General features: G+C 52.7%; 8 protein-coding genes across 8 annotated transcripts; 5 read left to right on the plus strand and 3 right to left on the minus strand.

Annotated features, from left to right (window-relative positions):
- Positions 1–1739: 1739 nt before the first annotated feature.
- On the minus strand, positions 1740–5400 carry RHO25_006030 (uncharacterized protein; the record flags this gene model as incomplete). The annotated part of the gene is made up of 5 exons (XM_023596890.2): positions 1740–1874; positions 1927–3322; positions 3381–3830; positions 4502–4944; positions 4999–5400. The coding sequence occupies 5 exons, from the start codon at positions 5398–5400 to the stop codon at positions 1740–1742; spliced, it is 2826 nt and encodes a 941-aa protein (XP_023452405.1).
- Positions 5401–6140: 740 nt separating this feature from the next.
- Positions 6141–9529, plus strand: RHO25_006031 (uncharacterized protein; the record flags this gene model as incomplete). The annotated part of the gene is made up of 6 exons (XM_023596891.2): positions 6141–6309; positions 6357–6847; positions 6897–7092; positions 7145–7974; positions 8030–8593; positions 8639–9529. The coding sequence occupies 6 exons, from the start codon at positions 6141–6143 to the stop codon at positions 9527–9529; spliced, it is 3141 nt and encodes a 1046-aa protein (XP_023452407.1).
- Positions 9530–9775: 246 nt separating this feature from the next.
- On the minus strand, positions 9776–11858 carry RHO25_006032 (uncharacterized protein; the record flags this gene model as incomplete). Its single annotated transcript, XM_023596892.2, has 2 exons — positions 9776–11468; positions 11518–11858. The coding sequence occupies 2 exons, from the start codon at positions 11856–11858 to the stop codon at positions 9776–9778; spliced, it is 2034 nt and encodes a 677-aa protein (XP_023452408.1).
- A 306-nt stretch (positions 11859–12164) lies between these two features.
- On the plus strand, positions 12165–14204 carry RHO25_006033 (uncharacterized protein; the record flags this gene model as incomplete). Its single annotated transcript, XM_023596893.2, has 1 exon — positions 12165–14204. The coding sequence occupies one exon, from the start codon at positions 12165–12167 to the stop codon at positions 14202–14204; it is 2040 nt and encodes a 679-aa protein (XP_023452225.1).
- A 2096-nt stretch (positions 14205–16300) lies between these two features.
- Positions 16301–16681, minus strand: RHO25_006034 (uncharacterized protein; the record flags this gene model as incomplete). Its single annotated transcript, XM_065602730.1, has 1 exon — positions 16301–16681. The coding sequence occupies one exon, from the start codon at positions 16679–16681 to the stop codon at positions 16301–16303; it is 381 nt and encodes a 126-aa protein (XP_065458802.1).
- Positions 16682–16837: 156 nt separating this feature from the next.
- Positions 16838–18437, plus strand: RHO25_006035 (uncharacterized protein; the record flags this gene model as incomplete). Its single annotated transcript, XM_023596894.2, has 2 exons — positions 16838–18003; positions 18197–18437. 2 exons carry the CDS (start codon positions 16838–16840, stop codon positions 18435–18437), a joined length of 1407 nt encoding a protein of 468 aa, XP_023452224.1.
- A 1564-nt stretch (positions 18438–20001) lies between these two features.
- On the plus strand, positions 20002–20479 carry RHO25_006036 (uncharacterized protein; the record flags this gene model as incomplete). The annotated part of the gene is made up of 3 exons (XM_023596895.2): positions 20002–20074; positions 20136–20195; positions 20268–20479. The coding sequence occupies 3 exons, from the start codon at positions 20002–20004 to the stop codon at positions 20477–20479; spliced, it is 345 nt and encodes a 114-aa protein (XP_023452223.1).
- Positions 20480–21514: 1035 nt separating this feature from the next.
- On the plus strand, positions 21515–23440 carry RHO25_006037 (uncharacterized protein; the record flags this gene model as incomplete). The annotated part of the gene is made up of 4 exons (XM_023596896.1): positions 21515–22490; positions 22540–22771; positions 22822–23134; positions 23189–23440. The coding sequence occupies 4 exons, from the start codon at positions 21515–21517 to the stop codon at positions 23438–23440; spliced, it is 1773 nt and encodes a 590-aa protein (XP_023452222.1).
- Positions 23441–23814: the final 374 nt, after the last annotated feature.

Here is a 23814-nt window from a genome sequence, read left to right on the forward strand (position 1 = left end):
GTGAATACCTTGAGCAGATGAATATGTAAGCCCTCTTTCAAGACTCATCAGACCCATGAACTATAGAGAGTGAAGCTTACTTGGGCGGCAGAACATTTGAAGCGCCGCGCGCAACCGAAAAAAGCATTGCAGCATCTGTGGCCAAGGTTCAGGTCTGCGCAGCATGGGCAATACCCTGACCCCCTTTTTTGCTCTGCAAGTACAGAAGTGGGATCCATCTCCGTTGAGACAAGTGCACCAGTCGTTGCAGGCAGAGACGAAGCCAATCATCTGTAATAGCAAGGCGATGAACAGCGAAAGCGTCTTGAGCAGCATTGTACTGATTAAATGAAGGAATGCGCGAGTTCAGGCGTAGCTTCAGATTATCAGAAGCTTCTGAGTTGAGGGTGAAAATGATGGAGATTCAGAGGAGGAGGGAGTTGGTTTTATATCGCCCGCACACTTGTTAAGATCCAGAACCGCAGAGTGCAGTTCGTAATCGTACCAACTAGGTTCTAACACGCTGAGAAGTCCGACAACCTAGGATATGGAAGCAATCACGAACGTGAGAATCAAGCCTCCGCAAAGTGTGTGATTACTATCCTCTCTCTAAGTATAGAGAGTACGGAAGCATATTGAGTGGTGATGTCTGCGGTGCAGGCTTCTAAATCCAGGCATCGCTCTCCAATATTACAGGCCATGACCATGTAGGATAAGTAAACAACATTGATGTAGCGAATGTCTTGTTTTTCGGCATCCAGGCGTATGCTTCAAAGGTATCTGTCCCTTGTTTACACGATGGTGCAAGAACGCCATATCTCTCTGTTCGATGCCAGGACGGATTTTGGTCTGCCATATGCACCCTCTGCAAGTCAATTTCGGGCAATCGAGTGCGGCAAACCGACATACATTTGCTAGTATATCTTGATGATAGGCTATCGTTGCTCGCGTTCCTGAGGTAAGAAGTGTACTCAGGGAAACTCCTCGCTCCTTTGCAGTCCGGATGTTATCACGAAAGAGCGTACGTCAGATATAGCTGCCTGAGAGGTGGCGTACATGTTTTGATGACAAGCTAGATCGCTAGAAGTGTTCGTTGACTAGAATTACACCAATTTGCTGATATCAAATGGTTGAAAGTGATCCAAGAGGAACACCTAGACAAACGGCGCCACGATAGAAAGGGTTTTGTCCGAGGCTTGTGGACCTTTCCAGATGAACCATTCATACCTCGATTGGTCGCCAGGACGCATTGGATCCGGCGAAACCTTGCCTGTTATGCCCCAATAAATCAAAAGCTGATCGGTATAACGCTTATTTTGGTTCTCGCATGTCAGTCGTACGCTTCAGAGCATTGCTTGCATATACAATGCTGCAAGAACACCATGTTTCTCCGGTCGTTGCCGCGTGGATGGACTTTGTTCTTTCAATGCGTATCTGCAAATTGATCTCGCACGATCGATATCGGCAATCTTGGCACCTGTGCTGACTTGTTCTGAGGACAGCGCATCGTTGTTTGCGTTTTCGAAGTAAGCCTCCTGTTCAGTCGAATTTTACCATTGATTCTATTGCGATGCGTAAGAGGTAAACGCCGTTTCATATTGAGCATCTATATCGCTACGATGCAGTGAGCTGCTAGAGCTGTCAGTAGTTTTTGGAGATGACATTGATACTCATGGCTTGTTTTGTAGGAGCACAGAGCTTTCGGCAGGATTGGCTTCCGTATCAATACACATGGGCAGGATCGATTCAAAAGACCTCGTCTATACGAACGGCGCAATTGCATCCTCTACGGCCTCCGGTCTCTTCGGACCTTTCCATATGGAATATTCGTCCCGCGAGTTCAGATTTTCCGGCATCTTCGCTGGTGGGGGAGGTTCCAGCTTCCCTATCACGCCCTTGGGAAAACATGTTAGTCGTTTGAAGAACCCGGCACTGAGGAGCACTTACGATCAAACTTTCGGTGTTTCTGCCGTGTCTGTCTTTTTTCGTGTCCAAGAGCAGGTTCACGCCAAATGCGAATATTTCCTCCCCCCAGCGAGGCTGGTTCGAGGTATCAGTCAGGCGCTTGTACTGCAGGTCGAGCGACAACGATGCTCTGTGCTCGAGTGATGTTGGTGTATCTTCCCAGGCCTGGTTATCATCACGAATGACCTCGACAGACTCCCAGTCTGCGATGCCTCTTGCTGAGTGACAGGCACCATGCGGGATGTTTCCAGGACCAAATGAAAACAGCCTCCCTGGTGGCTGGGCTGGCGTGTCTCGAGCATTGTATTGCCAATAAATATTGCTATCACTCTCAAGCCAGCCAGTCGAAGGGTCTGGAGTGAGTGTGTCGGTTTCGAAGTACGCGGATCGAAGATTGATCCTCAATCTTAGACCACCTTTGAAGCCCATAGTGTGCGAGTCTGGCCAAAAAAAGAAGATGGACAACGAGCTTTGGACCTGCGGGACATCTGATCGTTGAGCCTGACGGAATGCCGCAAGACTCGAGGTGAAATATGAGAGTGCATCAACTCTCGTGAAGCGATTCAGATTGCGAATGACGGCACTTTCGGCGTAAAAACGATGCTGGTAGAGGTACTTGGCATCGTTGGACAGACGGACTCCCTCGTATCCGTAGAGCCAGCTTGCATCGATATCCGCTCCCAATTTGGTTTTGGCCTTATTCAGCGGAAAGCCTAGTGCTTCTGCTTCGGCGATAGCTTCCTTTGTCAGTAACTGCTTTCGAGCCCATTCGTTGGTGAGGCGGCCTGGAGCGACTTGTGTGCTCGATAGTGAGCTATCGGAGAACGGGAAGTTCACTCCGGAACGCGTGATGCCAACCACCACTGACGGCGAAGTTTCTTGAACCAACGGGCCTCCAGAATTGCCTGGGCGTGTCAGCGAAGAGGAAGATCGGACAAGCAAGGTACCGACCTGGGAAGGAATCAACATCGACTGTGAAAGTTGCACTGCTACAGTCAGCACCATGCTGAGTGTAGAGAATAGAAAGGATTCGAACTTCTCTGCTAGACCAGGCTTCAAAGGTGGCCTTGCTGGCTGATTCGCTGGGTCGTGCCATTTCAAGTCAATCGCTTCCAATATACGACCGCCCTTCGAGCATTTCAGCGGCAGACCTCGCGGCGAGCCGATCAGCGACACTTCCATATTGGTATGTACTGGCGACGGCTTCAAGGTCATTTGACTCAACGAGCTTTTACTCCTCCCGACCAATTCAATGACTGCACAGTCATAGTTAACACCTTTCCGCGTCCAAAGCGGTATGTTCAGCAGTGGTTGCAGCGGTGATGGCTTTCCAGCGTTTGGGTTGTCGTAATCGTCTGCAAACGCACGTTGAATAACTCTAGGTGGCGTGTCAATCATTAGTGTCGTCGCGCTTCTGGGGGAGGTTGAATCGATACCTCTTCACACTGTAGACTTGCTCTTCGGGGAAGTTTCCATTGCGAGTCAACTCCACGGTCATACCGAAGACGGCGTAGTAGTCAGTTATTGGGTCATTTCCTTCCGGATCCACAACGCAATGGCCCGCCGTGATCACCAAGTTCTCCCCGATACTGAACCCCGTGGAGGTACCTGGGACAACCTGCTGACTGAACATGGCCGCAACCTTTGTTGTAGGTTTGGCCCATTCATTGAAACCAGCAAGTTGCTTTTTGGCGTCAATTTTCTGTTGATCATCGAGTTCGAATAGCTTGATGAGCGCTCTCTGTTTCCGTCCCGCCTCTGCGACAGCCCCATCTCTCAGACGTCGTTCCAGGGTCTTGGGATAATTCAAATGATAGGATCTCTTGTGACGCTGGTAGGTCAAATGACTCTTGTTTACAAAAGTGCAGACTGCGGAAGCTGCTTTCCTTTACACTCATCAGTACATATTCGTATTGCAGTGGTAAGCTGCAAGCCGTACTGGGTCTTCGAATTTGTCGAAGAAATGTCAAATCGATTGCCGTCCCAATTGAGAGGCAAATCTTTCAATAAGACGCCTTCCTTTCCTGGTCGATAAATGATGGGCATATTTGCAGAGTGAAGTGCTAGCCGCCAGGGAAAAGGACTTCCACGTCCTGCCTCTGTGAACGAATAACAGGAAATGGCTCATCGGTGAAGAAGGAGCAACTGCAATATGATCTCTAGTCCCCGGCTCGAAGGACGCTGCTGGCGAGCGGGCTGCGTACTCGAGTGACTTAGTGCGATATGTGGCTGACGGAAACGCCGAGCCGAGCTAGGAAATTCACGTGGCTTGCAAGACGCATTGCACTAAAGCAGCGCAGCGATTTGGCTCAGCGCCACATTTGATTCATGCAGCAGGCCCAGAAGGTGCCTTGTACGATGGGCAAAGCAGCGAATATTTCGGCATTACAACTTAATGATATTGTCGTCAACGGCCCAGTCTAGAACTTCTCTGATCGAAGAAATAGGCAGCAGCACCAGTTCGGCCACCAAGCCAGCCTTGGTGATACGATCAAGTGCTTCGTATTCGAGCGTCTGTCCGTCTCTGATATGTAAGTCTTCAAGTCGTTTCACGCACCTCTGCTCGATGTTTTGTGCTTTGTTTGACATATCGTCAACTTCCTTTTCGAGAGCTGTCATAGATCCTGCAGCTTTCACAGTTTTCTCGATCATGATATCGTCGAGAGTATCGTAGGCCACGAAGCGGATTGACTGGTTATGCAACCCACTGCTTTTGGTCCAGAACTCCCTGTGAGTCTTGCCAACACCGAGGACTTTGACGCTGGCTTCCAGTGCCTTTGTCTCACTGTTGCGCTCCGCGAAGCCGTCATAGCTGACGAAAAGCCCATTGTCGACTCCTAGGCGGTAGCCCGCCACATAATAGTCTCCGTAGGTCTCCTTGAAGGCATCGAGGCCACCGTCATATTTCAACTTGATTAAAGCTTCGTCAGTGAGCGAGGGAACTCGGTCCATGAGCACCGTTCCACTGCGGAACACAGATCGCACCGATGTTTTGTTTGCCTACTGCAAGATTAGAAGTGTCGTGGGCCATGAGCATACATGAAGGGGATGTACATCGGTGTTCTTCGCCACTGACTTGGCGTACGATCCACCCACGCTGGCACTAGCGACCAGTGCTTCGACAGATACTGTAAGACTGACACTCATGTGCTCATTGTTCTCGACTCGAGACGACGTCGATTGTGAACAATAGCTAGCAACATCGCCGTTGGCTCTGCTGAATCGAATTGGCGTCTCCTGTAGACTTCTTGGCTTGAACGGGCTCAGCTTGGACCACGGCTTGTCAGTGTCGGCCCTCAAGGAGGAGAAGATCATGCCTGGCTTGATCGTTTCCCTGGGATGCCACGGCAGTGTAAGTGGCAAATTTTGACGGGCGAGATCCTGCAGGGTCGGCGTCAAGGAATCGTGCATCTCGATATCCCTCTCAATGGGATTTGCGTGCAGCGCTGAAGCCATGATGAGCGTGGCAATCTGGATCGCGCGTTGTTGTTGGAGGATGCCAGACAACGCGCCGCAGATGCCACTACGGTCTGGCGATCATATTCGGCGTAATCGTTGCGTACGAGGAAGGCTGAATCGTTAGTTCATTGGCATTTCTGGCGCTCTCGCGCGTGCAGAACCTGAGGCTTCTAGACTCCGGCCGCGCTCTCTTCTGGTGTTAGCAGACTCGATCGGGGGCAATGTGGCGTCTGTAGCTGCATTGCGCGTGCGTGTCTCCTGCCAAAAGCGATCGTGGTGTCGAGTCGAGACGGTCGGAGAAGGAGGCGGGAGGCGGGAGGCGGGAGGCGGGAGGCGGCCTCGGCAACGGGCGGCTGGACCGCCCGCCCATCGCCACGTGCTCTCCAACATCAAGCCATCGCCGACAGCACCACGTCCATCGCCCCTTTGCAGACATGGCGCATCAGCCACACGGCCAGTCCGAGAACCTCACGGAGCGCGATACTGGCCAGAGAGCCGTGGCAGTGGCTGATGCAGTCAAGAAGCTCGACGCCTCGCGCGAAGCCCGGCGTGTTTTCACGCTGCCGCAAAATGAAATAGCCATGCGAACAGACATGCACAACCATTCTAGCACCTGTACGAGCCTCCTGGCGAGCCGCTGCTCTTCTTGCATATAGTCGGTGCCATGGGGGACTCCCGTTTCAGTCACTACCGAACACGCTGCGACTTCCAGCTCGCTCTGCGTGCCAGCTGACACCATGGCTCTCCTTCTTGCACCTTACAACAATGCTATGCGCCTGGGCCAAGGCTTCAACTCGTATACCCAACAAGTGTGTATTGACGATGCCGTCGTCATCGATCCTGACAGGCCAGCAAATGTGGTCACCAACATTGGTGACACGATGGAAGACCTGGCAATGGCCATGGGTCAGTACCGCGCTTTGTTATGGCATGCACGTCTGATGTACTCGCAGCTGAGCAGATTGAGCGTGACAAAGAGCGTTTGACACAACGAGCCGAGTCTGGCGATTCTGGAGAGCGCTCGTCCTCAATCCGCGCCGATAGTGATGGATCGGATGATCTGGTCCACGTTTCTGCGCCCTCCACGAATCCTGTAGCTGCGGCTCGTGAAGCTGAGGAAGAAAGTGAAAAGCTCACCGACGAAGAGAGACGCAAGAAGGCTGGTGAGAAGAAGGCCGAGGAGGCAGCTAATCTGAAAGGCAAAAGTCTGGAAGAAGTGGAGAAGAAGAAAGATGGCATCAAATTCGAGAAACGAGGGATTGGCATGGGCACTAACCTTGAAGCCTATCCTTGGTCACTTGCAGAGGCGAAAGGTCCCAGTCAAGTCGTGTCGTATTCATCGCGTTTCATTGATAAATTAAGCGACATCACCGAAGACATGAGCATCTCTGGAAGCTTGTCCATCAAGTACGGCGCCATCGGTGGCTCTGGCAGAGGATCTTTCGTCAGTATCCACCAGAGACTTGAAAAACAATTCACTGACATGTAACAAGGTTGACTCGGAGAAATTCTCTCAATCTGACCTGAACTTCTACATCAGCGTGAAGGTGATCAACCAGTCCATCAATTGGAGAGATGCGCTGATCTTCAACCCTATCCCTTCGATTAACACTGTCGACACCTCGAAGACACAGCAAGAGTTCAACAAGGTCTTTGGAGACAGTTTCATATCGGGGTTCCAGGAGGGAGGTAAGGCTAAGGTCGATAATAACAAGTAGGCCCACGCTGACGTAATTTGAAGGCGAGTTCAATGCTGTTGTCAGCATGAAAATTCTCAATAAAGCAAAGCTCACCGACATCGAGGCGGAAGCAAAGGTTGCACTGACTATCGGCCCAGGGAGCGTAGGCGCTACAGGTGCCGTGCACACGGCCAAAAAGAATCTGGAGATGAATACCGAAACAACAATCCAGGTGTCCTGGAGCGGTGGAGGACACATCAAGGACCCACGTCAAGCCTGGACGATTGATTCTTTAATGGAGGCGGCGGCGAGGTTTCCCGATCTTGTGGCCCAATCGCCACAACGGACGTACGCGATCCTCTCAAAGTACGACACGTTGAGGAGCTTCGCCGACAAGAAGCCCGCAGGCGTGTCTCCTCTTGCATATGAGAATGCCCAGCTTTACACTAGCGCCATGATGGACACGTACATGGAGTACAAAGCTCTCTACAAGCGCCTGACGGCAGACATGGCCAGTGTCCGAGACACCAAAACCAAGCGAATTGTTGCGTGGGCGGCAAATACTACCACCTCCGACCAGACAGGTCCCTTCGAGAGCAATGTCAAAGGTCTTGACGATGCGCGAAGAAGGATACGGGAGCAGATGATGCTTATCGTTACCGAAGTCGATAAATTGACGGTGGACCCCAGTAAGCTGAGTCCTGATTACAAGGAGCCTTTCCTGCCGGCAGCAACATTCGCCACGAAAGTCCCTATCGTAGAAGACATCGTCAAGGCACCGGAAGTTCCCTTGTCCGGCAAAGAAATCAAACCGGTAGAAGAAAAAAGAGGCTCGGCGACCTCTGAGCTCTTAGTCAGTAAGGACGAAGTAACATCCGAGGAAGAAAATTATGTAAGTCCTGCTCTGAAATGTTTTTGTTGAGGGTTGTAGCTGATCAAGGTTGAAGACTGTTGGACTCAGTCAGAAGGATCCCTCTATTGGCGAGCATCTGAAATTGACAAGGCCCTGTGGATCAGTCGAGAACGGCACTTACTTCAACAACCTTGACTTCGTCCACAAGGACTTTACCATATCCTCGATTGCTGTAGAGCTTTCCAAGGGGGCGCTGTCAGCACTCAGGGTCCAGTATACAAATGGTCTGGCTATAACCCATGGAAAGACGACCGATAAGGCGCCGATTATTTTGAAGTCCTTTTCTGCTGGCGAGAAGCTCATTGCAGGCTCAATCGAGACTGGATGTGGCCCTGATGATGGGGAACAGGAACGTGTCATATCGCTCAAGCTCTACACCAATCGAGGTCGCCAATTATTGGGCACTGCAGCCTCGTCCACGCTCTCCGGTGGGGCGCACAACAGAGATGGAACGATCTACTTGAAAGTGAAGACGACCTACTTCGACACTCCATTTCAAAATGGCTCCCTGCGCGGATTTTGGGGCAGAAGCACTGAAAAACAAAGCTCTGACGGCGTGATATGGAGACTTGGACTCGTTTGGGGTGACGCGGGAAGCGTAAGTAGTCACATCAAAATAGCATTCCACGCTAACAAATTGCAGTCAGACAGTACTGCTCCTCTTGTGGTCGCCGACGGCCCAGAAGAAGGGTCCGTTTTCGCCCAGGCTGGCCATGCATACGTCAAATGGGACCAGGGTAGACGCGGAGAACGGTTCAAGACGGCTGTGACATTCCCGTTCCCGTACTCTACCACCCCGACAATCATATCAGGTCTCAGAGAGTACGATCTGGCCAAGTCCAATAAAATGGAAATTGGTGAAGAAAGTAACGACAGCATTTCTCCAACCGGTTTCCAGGCGACAACTTACAGTATTGACGAGGCGTCGACATATGGCGTTTCTAGCTCCTGGATGGTATTGCCCCAGAACGAAATTTCTTTCCAAACAGGAGAAGTCACAACACGTGGTATCGATACCCGACCGAACATCGATATCAAAGTCATGTTCCCAAGAAAATACAAGTCCGATCCGACAGTGGTGTGCTGGCTCAAGGCCGTTACAACCACTACCAAAGGCGATCCACCCAATCATCGCGTGTTATGTACTGTCAAGAGCGTTGGACCAGACTATGCTGTCATTGCCATAAGCACGTGGCATACGACCGACCTGGTCTATGCCAAAGTCGGATGGTTGGCATGGGACAAGGAGCAAGATGGTCGCCTGATCAAGACAGGCAGCCTTCTTACGAAACACAATGACGCTGCTAACAAGAATCAAGAGAAGGAGGTAAGGTTCGAGAGGGGCGCGTTCAAAAAGCCTCCGGTCATGTTCTTTGCCTTTGAAAGCTGGGATGTCAAGACCGTGGAAGGTTTGAGAGCAACGGCGAGTCTCCGCGTAATTGAAAAGGACAGATTCACCGCTACGTTGGGAGCTTGGGATGCCACTCAATACGAGTCTTTCATAGGCAGGTGGATCGCTATCGAAGGACCTTGAGTGCTAGCGGCTGGCCTACATTCGGGAGAGCAACTGTAGTTCTTGAAGCCTTAGCATGAAACATGTCATATTACACTCACGCGTCGATAGCGTGCAGTTCAGCAAGCAGGGGAGCGGCATGCGCGAGTGTAACACAGCTTCCGTCACGGCCCCACAGTTTCATGATTGCGGTCTTTAATCCATTTGAAGCTTTTGCCGTCACCAATGCCGCACGCTCATAATTGACTCAACCTTCATCATGTTCAATCACGTCTCCTTCTCAAACAACTTCTCCACCATACCCCTACAGATCGGATGATAAAAATCCCTGTTCTTCTCAAACGTCTTCTTCGCCAAGTCCAAATCGTTCTTGATCAACTGCTTGTACAATGGTCTCACAAACTTCATTCTTCCGACCTCACCCAGCAGTTTCGCAGTAGGCTCAAATACACTCTTCGCGTGGGCTTGCAGTCCCACAACGAGATATCTCGATACAACTTCAACATTCTTGCTGGTACTGAATTGGTAAGCTTGGCCCATCTCTTCAACGAGAGCCGGAGAGAGTGATTTGTCGAATGTTTGCACTTTCTCGAGGAACACGACACTCTGAAGTGAAGAGAAATCGGCGATGTCGGACTTGGCGGGCTTGAAACTTGATGAAGAACCAGTGTTGAGTGCTTCCCATTTGGAGGCCAGAGCAAGAGCTTGATCTGCCAGAGTTGTGTCGAAGTCGGGCTTGGGCGGATACCCTGGTTTGTAGAACCATGTGTCCCAATCGAGATCTTCAAGTTTCTTGGAGGCTTCTGCGTCGGACGCAAAGAAGTCAAGCAGAGTAGCCTTGAATTCGTAGCTGTCGACTGAGCGCTGCTTGTATGTTGTGAAGTAGTGTGGGATAAATTTGTCCCATTTCTCCTTGCCAATGAGCTTCTCGAGGGTGTAGAGAAATGTGAATCCCTTTTCGTACGGGATGCTGGAGAATGCATCATCCGGATCTTTGCCCTTGAGGTCGATCACAAGTTTCGTGAACTCATGGTCCTCGCCAAATTGCTCAATACTATCACTCAAAGCCTTCCAACCAATAATGGCAGAGAAGTCTCGGTGCTGGTCGCCGCCGTGATAGTCAGCTTGAATACGACGCTCGAGATAGGTTGTCCAACCCTCGTTAAGCCAAAAGTGCTCCCAAGAGGCGTTCGAAACCAGATTTCCGGACCAGGAGTGACTCAACTCGTGAGCGATGACATCCACATTTTGCCTGTCTCCAGATACGATTGTGGGTGTTGCATACGTCCATATTGGATTCTCCATTCCGCCATAGGGGAATGAAGGAGGCAACACCAGGATGTTGTATGCTGTCCATGCATAGGGGTAAACGATTTTCTCCGCAATTTCGATGTACTTCTCGGTGTCGGCTTCGAACTCCCACTGTGCCGCGGTCAGCTCCTCGGGCCCAGTCCACACCTGCGAACGTGGTCCAATCGAAGCAGAAGCCAGGTCACCACTGGCCAAGGCAAAGAGGTAAGATGGCATCGGAATCTGTTGATGAAAAGTGTAAAGAAGTGTACCCGACTTGCCGTCCTTGCCTGGCACATAATCCTTTACGCCAGTCGGTAGGCCGGACGCTAGCACGGGCAGAGGGGAACGAATATTGAAAGTGTACGTCGACTTAACATCTGGCGTGTCCTGGCATGGTATCAGGGACCGTGCGTGAATTGCTTGGCACTGACTGAACATATAGGGGTGCTTCTTGTTGCTGGTTTGAGCCGGAGTGAGCCACTGTAGAGCTGTGCAGTCCTTGGTTGTGTTGACGCCGATGGAAAGCTTGATCTCGGATCCTGTCGTCTTGTTGTGTTTGTCTTCCAGGGTGATTGTTAGAGGGCTTCCATAAGGCTCAATCCGGTCCTTGTTGAGCTTCCATCGCACTTGATCGCCTTCGACATCTACGCCTTGAATGTCGAGGTAGCTGGAAGAAGTCAGTGGTTGTGAATCAGAAGATAGTATCAATATCTTACCTGGTGTCAAGGATGATCTGCTTCTCGTCGGCAAGCTTCTCGAGTGTCAGATGCACAGTCCCTGTCAGACGCTTGTTGTCGAAGTCAACATTGAAATCTGCGGTCGTATGCTTCGTCCGCCAAGCACTGTAGTTGGAGAGTGTATTGGGGTCTCGCGGTGCGTGAATGGCCTTTGCGGCCTCCTTGGCCACGGATTCGGGGGCTGGTTTGGCAGACATGGTTTGGAAGCCCAGATGAGGCACTGCTCGAACCATTGATGGAGGAGCAAACAGAAAGCTGCGGGTGCAGAAGCTCGGTGCAGTGATCCTGCAGGAACGAATGGCAAATCCGAACAAACTCATTCAACAAGAATTACTGTAACAGCTATCAGCAGTCAGCAGCCAGCAAATCGATGAATAGCAATCCACGCGAGCAGTAGATCGACGCAGTGTCAATCTTCGGCCAGCTGTGTAAGTCAGAGTGGAGTCACGAGATCGCGTATGCTCTAGGCGAGGTGGCGGGAGCAGCCGGAGCCTTTTGTTGATCGCTTCGCGTCGGCTTTCATGACCTCACCACCTCGACGCGTCGCAAACTCAGCAGCACACCGACGGGACGACATTTACATCTCCAGGACATGCGCTGATTGCGCGAATACATCTCCGGTCACTATGGCACGAGTGCGCGCTGCGCCAGGCTCTCAAGCTCCCACGAAGGCGACCGCGACTCGTCAAGCGCTGAAGGAGAAGACAAACACAGCACGCACGAACGGACCAGTCTACGAGGACGATGGAAACACCGATGGTCTCATCAAAGACTCGCAGCCGAAGCGCGGACGGCCGAAGAGAGTGGCAAGGCAAGACTCTGATGAATTAGTCATGGCGGGAGGGTTAGGACTGGCGAGTGGGGAGAGTGCGAAGAAGAGCGACGCGCCAACAACGACTGATGAGCTTGCGAAGAGCGATGCTGCTCCAATGACCACGGCAAAACCCAATCGAAGGCCAGCAAGGACAATACGCAAGGTCGCGACGAGCCAGACGCAGAATGAAGTCTTGAATGGATTAAAGCAACGAATGAACGCCGCAGCCAAATCGCAGCGCACGAAACAGCGACCAGAGGCGCAAGTTGTTCGAGACACATTCAGTGACCCAAAACCGTCTGATGCGCTTCCGACAAACCCTGCGATTGCGAGTGAGTCTCAGGATGCTATTGTGGATCGCTCTGAGTTGAGCTTGTCATCTTCGCCCCCAGCGCGCGCGAACCCCGGCACTGCGCAAAAGCACCGGTCCTCGATAATGCAGCCTGGCTCGGTGCTGCGAGCGCAGAACACACCGGCTGTGGAGAGCAGTATGTTGGCATTGAAGAACTTCAAACGCAGGCCGCGCCAGCCAAGCATGCTGCAGATGGTTAGGCAGAAAGTGGGAAGTGCGCGGCCCTCTTTAGCAAACGATACCGCTGTCACTGTTGATGACAATGCTGTGGAAGACACAAGCGTGTTTGACCTGGACATCAGCGATGACAACGAGGATTTTGCACCCGAGGCAGAAGGCACGCCTCTTCACCTCAATCAAAACCGATTGTCGAACCTGGGCAGTGTGAGGCAACGCAGCACGATGCAGCTCAGCCTTGTCGACAACTCCGCGGTCCAGCCACAGAAGAAACGAAAGTCTGACACGCTCGATGTGTCATCTGGGTCATTATCCGGTTCACGAAGCAAGAAGCCGAGGCAAGATCAAGATGTGTCCTCCGGCTCACTTTCTGCCCTCCATGCTCGGCGGCAGCAGCCAGTCGTCGAAGTTGCACAGGCGCCGGAGGCGGATGACGACGATTGCATTGTTGTACGTTCATCTACGGACCGGGATGAAACGCCTCAACCTGCTACCACCTCAGATGTCCAAGTCATCAACTCACCGTCCTCTTCGACACCGCCTACAGAGCCCTCGTCATCACACCATCGACGCTCTCTGTCTGGCAAAGACGACGATTATGCTGTACCGTCAACGGCACCCGACGCCGAACTTGAGCTTGCTACACGACACGTCGACCCGCAGGAGGAACAGGATGACATCGTCAATGGAACCATGGCGGACCCTGTGAGCAGCCCTGGCGCCCCGTCTGAGGATGTCATGGCAGACCCTGCAACGCAGCGAGCTTCCCCGTCACCGGTCAAGAAGAAGCCGAGAGGCAAGCCGAAGCCGATCAACACTGCCGCATTGCAGTCGTTGTTGCCGAAACGGCGACAACCATTGAGACCGCGCAAACGGAAATCAGAGTATGATATCGAATCATCTGAAGCTGAAGACGATGCCGTAGTAGACACTAGCCACCTCGATGAAGATGAGGACGAGCTAGGCGTCCAAGGCAAACGGCGAGCAAAACCCGCTCCGACGAAGACGAAGCGAGGCACGACCGCAAAGCGAGGGAAATCAGGCAAAGCAGCGCCAACAGCATCGAAAAAGACTGCAGCCAAGAAGAGTACGAAAACGTACGGTCGAGCCACAGTATCTGACAAGGAGAACGACGGCCACGAATCCTTCGAGGAAGCAGAAGAGTCGACCCTGCCGGAGATCCCTCACAGCATGCAAGACGTTGCCAAGAGCAAGGAGCTTGAGGCGGCAAAGGCTAAGTTCGCGGACATCGACCAGTGGGATATGGAGTTCGAGACGATGAGCGCTGATGATCATCGAAGTTCGAGCTTGAATTGGAGATGAGGTGCTCGTTTCTTCAGACTTTGCTTCGCTGGCATCAATGGGAACCTGTGAGACTGATGCATGCATGACTGAACGACAGTGTGTTCATTTCTAGTGCCTTTGCAAATACCCGAAAGATAGCATTGTTACGAATATTCGTGGCTTTTGCCATGATTTGTATCGCTGTTCATTGGTGTCAGTAGCCACTGTTTCACTCCTACTTTTGGTGGCACAGGCTCCGTGAAGAAATCAGGGGGGAGACTTGTCCCACAAACGAGTGCATTGGTCGAGACGGCTCGCGGTCGCGGAGCTCCTCGGCATGATACTCCAAAGCAGTATGGCCGACGCCGAGCAGCCTTGCGTGTTCTTATGCTATTGGTAGTACATCGTTCATGCTCTCATTGTGCAACCTTGGGCAGAGGACCGAGAGTACGGAGCTGACGCTGATGTGAGAAAACCACCGGATGGCAAGCAGCAATTCAGAGTCTTCGAGAGTCTGGACCCCTCAGGTGGGAATTTTGTATTGGATTCACGATGATGACAATGTGGGAAGCGGTTGGCTGTTCTGCCGGTACTTGTTCGACGTTCTGCACAGTACGTGATGAGGCGTGCCTGCTTTGAGCAAGGTGCATCTCACTGCGTCGTCAGGCACCAAAGGTCGGAGTACTCGGTCCGGATCGAAAGTGTTCTGACGATGACCATTCAATTATGAGAGGCGTACCTTTGCGCAGAAATTCACCTTGACTTCGCCATGGTCGTTTGCGCGGTCGTTGAGCTGGCAGGATGAGTTGCTGCGCCTCTGAGAATCGTGACTGTTGCCTACGATAGCCTCTTGGCACCGGTGCAGAGTGCCGACAGTGAGAATTAGTATGCTTTTCAGTGCTGCGGATGCGGTCGTGATGCCTGTTGGTGAACGTGGACCCTCCATTTCATCCCATTTAGGCCGATTGGAGGCCGGAATGTCGCACTAGTGCTCTATTGGAAGACGAGCGTGGGCAAGGCTGGCAGTTCCAGGGTCTAAGTATACAGGTGAAAGAAAATTGATTCGAGGCCAACTCGTGGGATTTGTGAGGGGAGCCTACACATGTCGCTGAGTTTTCACAAGAAGGTCCTCGGTATACGTGGCTTGGCGGCTGCGTTGGAGAACTTCGATGCTCAATGATATTCGATGCAGAGGCCTTCGCTGTTGTGTTCGGCATCGCGCAGCTGGGGAACTCTGGTTGAGATCGTGCTCGTGCGTAGGTTGAAGCTTCTGGAAATACGCATGCAGTAGCTATGCTACTACATCATGCAGAGTTGAAGCTGCTCGCGTGCAATCGGGCCCCTAAGCCGAAGACGATTGGACTGGTCTGCTGCGAGGGAGAAAATCTTTGGTAGCTGTTTGTGAAGACGTGTCATTTCATCAGATGGTAGATCATAGATCTCGGTGCTCGTGCCAAGTTTGAGCAGCCCCATTTTTACCAACGTCCAAGTTGAGGTTGAAGTTGAAGCAAACGGGGTGGCTCAGCGGGCATGTTGAGGACGGTTCACTGGTCCGAGCCGTGCTTCCTTGTTCCTGCGAGCTGCGATCGCCGACGGCAGCGCACTGTTTGTGAACAGACAGGCACGTGTGCTGCGGGAGCAGGAGAAAGCATCGCCGATGTGCAGCAGCAGATGCAGCAGCATGCAGGGTGCAGCTGGCTCGAAGTTTTGCGGAAAAGTGTGAAGCTCGCCTGAGCCAAGCAGGAATTCGCTTCGAAGCATTGCCTGCAGGCAGTCCGATCGCTCGGAGGGCAATTCGAATGCGGTGATGAGAAGACATGTGGCATCGCGTCGGCCGCGCTGGCAAGATGGGGCAGTGCGGGTGGTGAGGTGCGGTCTCAGACAGCAGCGTTCTTCCGGGCGTCGTTCGCACGACGGCCCGAGAGCGCAGCGAAGCGCAGCACAGTCGCGATCGATGTGTTTTGCGAGCCAAGCCAAGGCAGCCAACCAGAAAATGGGCTTCTTTCAACAAGCGCCGTGGGCGCGAAAATGGGCGTCAGCTGTCAACGACCGCGCTGTGCTGCTGAGGGTAGCGTCGGCGAAACGTGAGCGCAGCGCAGGGTGGCGTGGAGCGGGCGGCGATAGGTCGTCGCATGTCACTGTGCAGCGCGCCGGGCCAATTGATCTGAGATGGCGTGCATCGCCAGCGCCCTCCTGGGATCCCTTGGGGTGCCTCGCGAACGCGTGCTGCCGTGATGCTCCGTGCTCGCATGCGCCAGCGGCATGGGGTGGATGGAGTCTCCATCCACCAGCTCTCGACTCCGCTGCTGCCCATCTGCTTCACTCGCTGCGCCGCGACACACTCCCGCCGAACTTTTGTCCGACCAAGCAGATCGTTGCCGCACTCGCTCCCAAATTTCGCCGTTACCCTGTGGCATGTCAATCACTGATGACCATGGCGTTGAATCAATAACCGCTGCGCGGACGAGGCCGCTGAACGACGTCCCCTTCCACTGCATCTCGACTTGGGCCCCCATATAACTCCTTGACAGCCCAGGAGTCCTGTCGTGTGACCTGCCATAGGCTACACACGCGTCATATGGGAACACTGCGGCAGATCTGGACGACATTGTAGCTACAGCATAACGCGCAGCTCCAGCTCCACCTCTTCATTGCTAGCCTGGACTGCCACAATGGCAGCGCTCCACCATCGCCCCGAGATCGACGACATGCGGTCCGCTTTTGATTCGGCTTCATGCCAGTCAGACCAGGACAGCGAGCGAACGTCGTATAATACATCACGTTCTGGGAGCGACAGATCATACCGCACAGCAGCAACAGAGCATTCACAACACTCGACGAAACGACCCCCTCGCATACACTACACGACCTGCGATGGCAATCATGAGAGGACACCACAGTATTTTACGGACAGGCAGCCGCAGGAGAGCCCCCGCGGTTCGGTCGAGACCTTTGCATCCACAGTTGCGAGCGAAGAGGATGTTCAAGAGGAGATACCCGCACCAGACTTCGACGTGCCAGAGTATACTCAGCAGCAAAGAGGACCAGCTGCCGTTCCAGCAACACCAGCAGACTTCTCTGAGCTGTTCCCTTCACATCGCAGGCTGTTGATCAGGCATGACGATACCACATTGGATGGGAATATGAACTTGAGGGTCGATACTGAGGTCAATATTCGTGGTCAAAGACGCGACATGACTCTGTTCCATCTCCGAATGCACGAGCTCCGCGAACGTGAATTCTCTCTGCGGCGATATTGCCGCGATTCTGGCCGCGAGGTTTGCCATTCATCTCGCAAGGTGGAAAAGCCGCCTATGAAGCGACCAGGTTTCCAACGATCGCTCAGCAACGCTTTGAGTACTCTGCGTTCCAAATCGGACTCACGAAGTCCCACATTCTCAAGTCTCAAGCGTAATGACTCAGGCTACGGCTCTCTTAGCTCTTCCATTGATAATGACTGGGAGGACCGGGCCAATTCGGCGAGCGCCACACCTAAGCAGCCACCCGCTGTCACGACAAATTCTATCAAACTTGAGTTCTCGAACTATGCACAAGTCGAAATCAGGCGAACGGGTGTGAAGGGCAGCAAGCGTTATGAATTCGAATATTGGGGAGTGAGCTACGCGTGGCGACGAGCGACTCGCAGAGACATGGAAGGGTCTCCGACGTCGTATACATTGACGAAGGCTGGAAGTGAACGTTCCTTGGCGCATATTATTACTGCTGCGTTGACCCCTGCGCAAATCGAGGAGGAGCGTCGTCAAGGTGGTTGGATACCGCCTTGTGGCATGCGACTTGAGGACGAGAGTCTGGTCCGGGGCCAGAAAGACGTCGCAGAGTAAGTCTCATCATTCATTGCTGATGCTGTTATGGCGCGACTCAATTGCTGTCGCGTCACGCGTGTCGCAGGAGCGCGTCCGATGGCAAGCACCTGCCGCGTCCAGATCACCACGCTTCGCGTCCGGGTCGGAGGCAGTGTCCATCCGTGTGTTGCTTCTGTTTCAGCAGGGTCCTGACTGACAAACTTGCAGTGTCATTGTTGCTTCCGGATTGATTGCTCTCGTCGACGATTCAATCAAAACGCACTTTAGTACGAGGCAAAAGCTCGAGATCGTCGGACCGAAACGATTTCTCAGCGAAATCTTCAAGCGTGAGACGGGTAGTCAAACAAGTCACCAGTCATTACACGAGCAAGAATCTCGGCCTTCCAGCCGCGGCACAGGTACTACCAGCTTACGGACTCCAGCAAGAGCGGTCAGCAATGTAATTTGAGTGTTGGACTGCCACACGGCGCGTGAAACAAGCAATCCACGCGCTTTGCGCAGACGCAGGCGGTCAAGAGGATCCCCGATCAGCCTCGTGATTGATCACGACGTGACACTGCGGCCTGCGATGCAGCTTGCCGTACCGAGCCACGGAAGTCTCTTTCGACGTCTGTTCAATGGGATTTGTATCAAGGAAGATGACGGCGAGCGGGAGAAAAATCTCATTTTGTTTGACAGGACGCATAGCAATCGCAGACGCTTCGCGGTGACAGCACAACACAGTAAAAGCATCAGCAGAGCACTGGCGGCTTCGCCACCAACGAGTGCCCGCCACTCGGGAAAAGATGCACCATTTCAGCTTGAATTCGCAAGAATGACTACAGTCACGCTACGGAAGCAGTGTATACTATCAAGGTATCCAAAGTGCCGAAAGGCTAAACTCAGGTCGGGCTCACCATCGTTTTCTTGTGCTGAGCTGGAAGGTCCTCATCGCTCCACTCCATGAGGAGCGGCCTCGAGGTTAAGACTTAGCCCTGTTAGCTTGCATATGTCTCGCACCGAGCACGCTGCTTCCCGTTATGCATGCGGCAGCTGTGCAGGAGCGCGCATGCCACTCAAACGCCAGGTCCCGATTGAGATACATCGCGCCATGTATCGGCTTTGCGAGACCCAACACACGCAAACGCAAGTTTGCTGGCACCATGAAGCAAGCATTTTCTGCGTCCAGCACGTCATAGTATGTAGCTGTCTATCTCGGGTCTTGGATGCTGTGTCAAGCCGTCGACACGTAGTCTAGCACCCGCAGTAGTTCACATGCACCTTGTTGGCTAATCGTCCCGCTCGCGCATTGCTGGCATGAACTATGCCTGTGCATGGGCAATCAGTCGTTCTCTCAGCCTCAATCCAGTCCTGCGACGTGAGCGACACGATGCTTCGAAGACTGTGTGACCATCATGACCAATGCCGTTGCACGCATCGTCACACGTCAGCAAGCAAATGGTTCATGTGTTGCGGACACGATACAGGTCCCACTGCGGCTAAAGCCTCTACGCGCCGATCCACCGCACTTATGCAACCAAACGCATGAGCTCGAAAGGGCATGGGGGTCGAGCAATAAGTGCCGAAGATGCGGGCTGCCTTCTTCGAAGTGGACGCCGAGACGTTGGAGTGGCAATCAACACCAACGGATAGTCAGACGCTACTCCATCTTTTTCTTCCGTCCGGTATGGAACCTCGCATGCCCTGACAGCTGAGCAACGGGTGTGTGCTTCTCCCAACGCCGCCACGTTGTTCACAGCCGTGACAGAAGGAAAACGCAGCGGGTGTGCGTGAGAGGGAGCTCTCAAACTATAAGAATCTGTTCCAGGCACGCCAGCTCCAAGGGAAGTATCTCTCACCTGCGGCTAAGTCAAACTATCTTGTCCTTGATACCCAATTCGCGAAGTCCTTGCTTTTTGGTGCGCTGTTGCTCAAGACTTGGGCATAACCTACTAGTCCTTCGATACTCTTTCACCCATACCAGTCAGCAACCCAAACTACGCTTCCTTTCATTTGGAGCCTTTTTTGCAACAATGTCTTCTCCCACTTCTTCTCAAGGCACTGCTGGCGGTGCCCCGTCCAGTCCCCACCAAGACCGACTGATCAGTAAGAACCCACCCAGCAAATCGGCCACGACAAGCAACACGACTGACCGCGCACCCACCAGGCTTCTGCCGCCAGCAAGGCGTCCGATCGCCCAATTTCCAAATCGTCTCCGACCGCCGAGGTAAGCCTGCACAAACACGTTCTTCCAGAAATACCCTTACCTACCCATGCTTATACTTTCTTCTTGCACCAGGTGGACGTACAGCCTGGAGCTGCGTCGTCACCGTCCAAGGCACCCCGATCTCCGCACGATTTTGGTACGATGGCCAATATGTCAACAACGCGCGGGAAGACGCCGCCGAGAGAGCTCTGCAGATGCTCGGCGTCTTACCGGCTCCTCCAAGTCAGCCTCCCATCCATCTGCGTCAAGGTAGTCAGCAGTACTACGGCATGATCAACAGCTAAATTTTTTTTCTTTTGTTCTCGACATGAAGACCCTGCAACGACTTGATCCTCCTCGATGCTCATCGTTAACAAGACGAGACGAGTTCCGATTTTTTCTTTCTGGTTTGCTGCTGGGTTTCATCAGGTGCATGGGAGCTGCGGTTTGTGTAGGATATTTTCTTCTCCGGGAGAAATGGGAAATTCATGGGCAAGCTAGTAGAGTAGCATTGGCGTTTTTGGTTCCTGGGTCAGAAGGGAAAAGGTCGGATGGGGCAGCGCGTGGGAGGCCTGGTGGGTGAGCGCATTGCCAGGTGGCTGGAGAAACGGGACCGCATCTAGCATTGCAGCGGCATCGGCTTGGTCTGGATGGGGGTTTTGGTCTTTCGTTGATGGTGGAATCTTCCTCAGCAGTAGAGCATAGCGCAGGATATGAGATCTGGAAGCGCCCGATCATGCATTTTCCTTGCCGTTTCTGTCTCTCGCTCTTTCCGCATGTCGTTGATACACATCCAAACTCTGTCCTTCCCCTTGCTCCCTGTGCTCCGAGTCCTCGGCCAAGCTTCTGCCATGACTAATCACCATTTTCGCTGCCGAGCGCAAGTCCTCCGCCGATGCACGTTCACGTTACATTTCCATCTCATGCACAAAGATAAGGCCTTCGCTTAAGAGATAGAGCCCACTCGCGGATCGCCGTAATGCATCGCTTTTTGCTCCTCCACGAGATTGTCGACGAACCTCAAGAGCGCATAAAATGGTAAGATCAGGGCTGAATTAGCTGAACGCAGATCCACTCAGTAGGGCAAAGCATCGAACTTCCTTTGGTGGCGTTCTCTTTCACATTCAATTCTTCAAGATCGCTTGCGATATTCTCATTTCTGGACCTTCTCACATTACACAGACCAGAGAAGGTAGATCCTGCAGCGGTCCGGCCCTATCTCTCTGTGCTTTGCCACGAGATCTTGATGCAATAACATAAGCCAGCTGAAAGGCCATTTACAGGAAAATTCCAGGACAGCACGACAGATACGCAGCAAACAGAGCTGACATTGGAAGAAAATGTCTTCACAAGATTACGTGAAAGACGACCACCCAGACCAGATCATACCCAGCAAAACTCGGAGGCAGACATGGTCCGATCGAAGACGAGCACTCGTCAAGGCCTTCACCACACGAGAAGGCCTTATCGGCAACTACGACTATGCATTTCTCTTCACCCCGAATGTACCATTTATGAAGCGATCACGACGAGCAGCGCCTTTCTTCGGGCTCAATGATCACATGCCAGTCTTCCTCGCCCTACTTCTTGGACTTCAGCATGCTTTGGCCATGCTGGCAGGCATTATCGCTCCTCCTATCATTCTTTCTGGAGCAGCAAATTTTGAGCCAGAGGTCCAGAACTATCTTGTCAGCACAGCACTCATTGTTTGTGCAATATTATCATCGATACAAATTTCTAGATTCCACATATGGAGGACACCTTACTACCTCGGGACTGGTTTGATATCGGTGGTCGGAGTCTCCTTTTCAACAATCCCAGTCGCGACAGGAGCTCTGTCGCAAATGTACCAGACTGGTTATTGTCCTACTGCGGCAGACGGAACGCAGCTACCTTGTCCTCGTGGATATGGAGCGATTCTAGGCACGCAATGTATCTGCGCGCTTCTGGAAGTTGGTCTCTCATTCATGCCGCCGAAATGGTTGAAGAAGATCTTTCCACCACTGGTTACTGGTCCGACTGTGCTTCTCATCGGTGTTGCGCTTATCCGTACTGGAATGACCAACTGGGCAGGCGGTACAGGTGACTGCTCATCGCGACCTGAAAGTGGTCTTAACCAGCTGTGTCCAACGATCAACGCGCCACATCCTTTGCCATGGGGAAGTGCTGAGTTTATCGGGCTAGGCTTTCTGGTGTTCGTAACGATCATTTTGTGCGAGAGATTTGGAGCACCGATCATGAAGAGTTGCTCGGTCGTGCTCGGACTGCTGGTTGGTTGCATTGTCGCTGCGGCATGTGGCTACTTCGATCGATCTGGTGAGTTGGGTCTGCAGAGGTTTGGAGAGACACGACTAACATCTGATAGGCATCGATGCTGCTCCAGTCGCAAGCTTCATCTGGGTGCACACGTTCCCTCTCTCAGTCTACGGGCCTCTTGTGCTCCCACTGCTGGCAGTGTACATCGTGCTCACTATGGAGGCGATCGGAGACGTGACAGCAACGTGCGATGTATCGCGGCTCCAGGTCGACGGGCCCATGTTCGATAGCCGCATTCAAGGCGGTGTACTTGCCGATGGGATCAATGGTCTTCTTGCTGGGTGAGTGAGAAGATGCACGCGAATCCTCTACATTTACTGACTTTGGCTAGTCTGTGCACAATCACTCCCATGTCTGTGTTCGCACAGAACAACGGCGTGATAGCTCTCACACGATGCGCGAACAGAAAGGCCGGTTATGCTTGCTGCTTGTGGCTTCTCATCATGGGCATCTTTGCCAAATTCGCGGCAGCTCTCGTCTCGATCCCCAGCTCTGTTCTCGGCGGCATGACTACATTCCTGTTTTCTGCAGTGGCCGCAGCTGGTGTACGTATCATGTCAACAATGCCCTGGACGAGACGAAACCGCTTCATTTTGACAGCGGCATTCACTCTCGGCTTCGGTGCTACATTGGTGCCAGAATGGGTAAGTGACATCGGTGTTAGAAGTGCGAAGGGATGGTAGCTGATCGAGATACAGTTCTCCTACGTATTCACCTATTCCGGTGACAATCGAGCGCTGCTTGGCTTCTTCAATGCAATCTCGCTCGTCATGGAGACAGGCTTCGCCATTGCAGCTTTCGTGTCTTTGATTCTCAATTTGGCTTTGCCAGAAGAAGACGAGGATATGGAAACCCCTGAGCTCACAGCAAATACTGCTGACGAGCAGGACGATCGAGAAGAATGGGACAGGATACAAGGCGCAAAGACGGCGTCTGGGACGAAGGCATGAGGTTACTTTAGATCGACAGTCAACAAACACAAGGTCTGATAAACTTAAATTTCCCTCAAGATGACTTTGCTTTCATCGTTCGGTTTGAAGTGATCGTGGAGTGGTGGAAGTGCTCGGCTGACCACATCGGGCAAGCCGGCGTTCAAAGCTCTCCCCTCACTGTTCCTCCACAGCTTCCTTCTGACCATCCACATTGATCCGCCCCTCGTGCACGTATAAGTCTCAATGTGGAGCTGCTGGGCGTTCCAGACCGTAAGTGTTGCACATCACTCCTCGTCTCATTGAACTTCGCATGATACCTGCCTCATTGCACATCTTTTACGAAAAAGCCCCGAGCACCACATCCCAAGCACAGTACATAACGCAGCATCAAC

This window comes from Cercospora beticola, chromosome 4 (genome assembly GCF_033473495.1).
Source record: "Cercospora beticola chromosome 4, complete sequence".
NCBI classification, from domain to species: Eukaryota; Fungi; Ascomycota; class Dothideomycetes; order Mycosphaerellales; family Mycosphaerellaceae; genus Cercospora; species Cercospora beticola.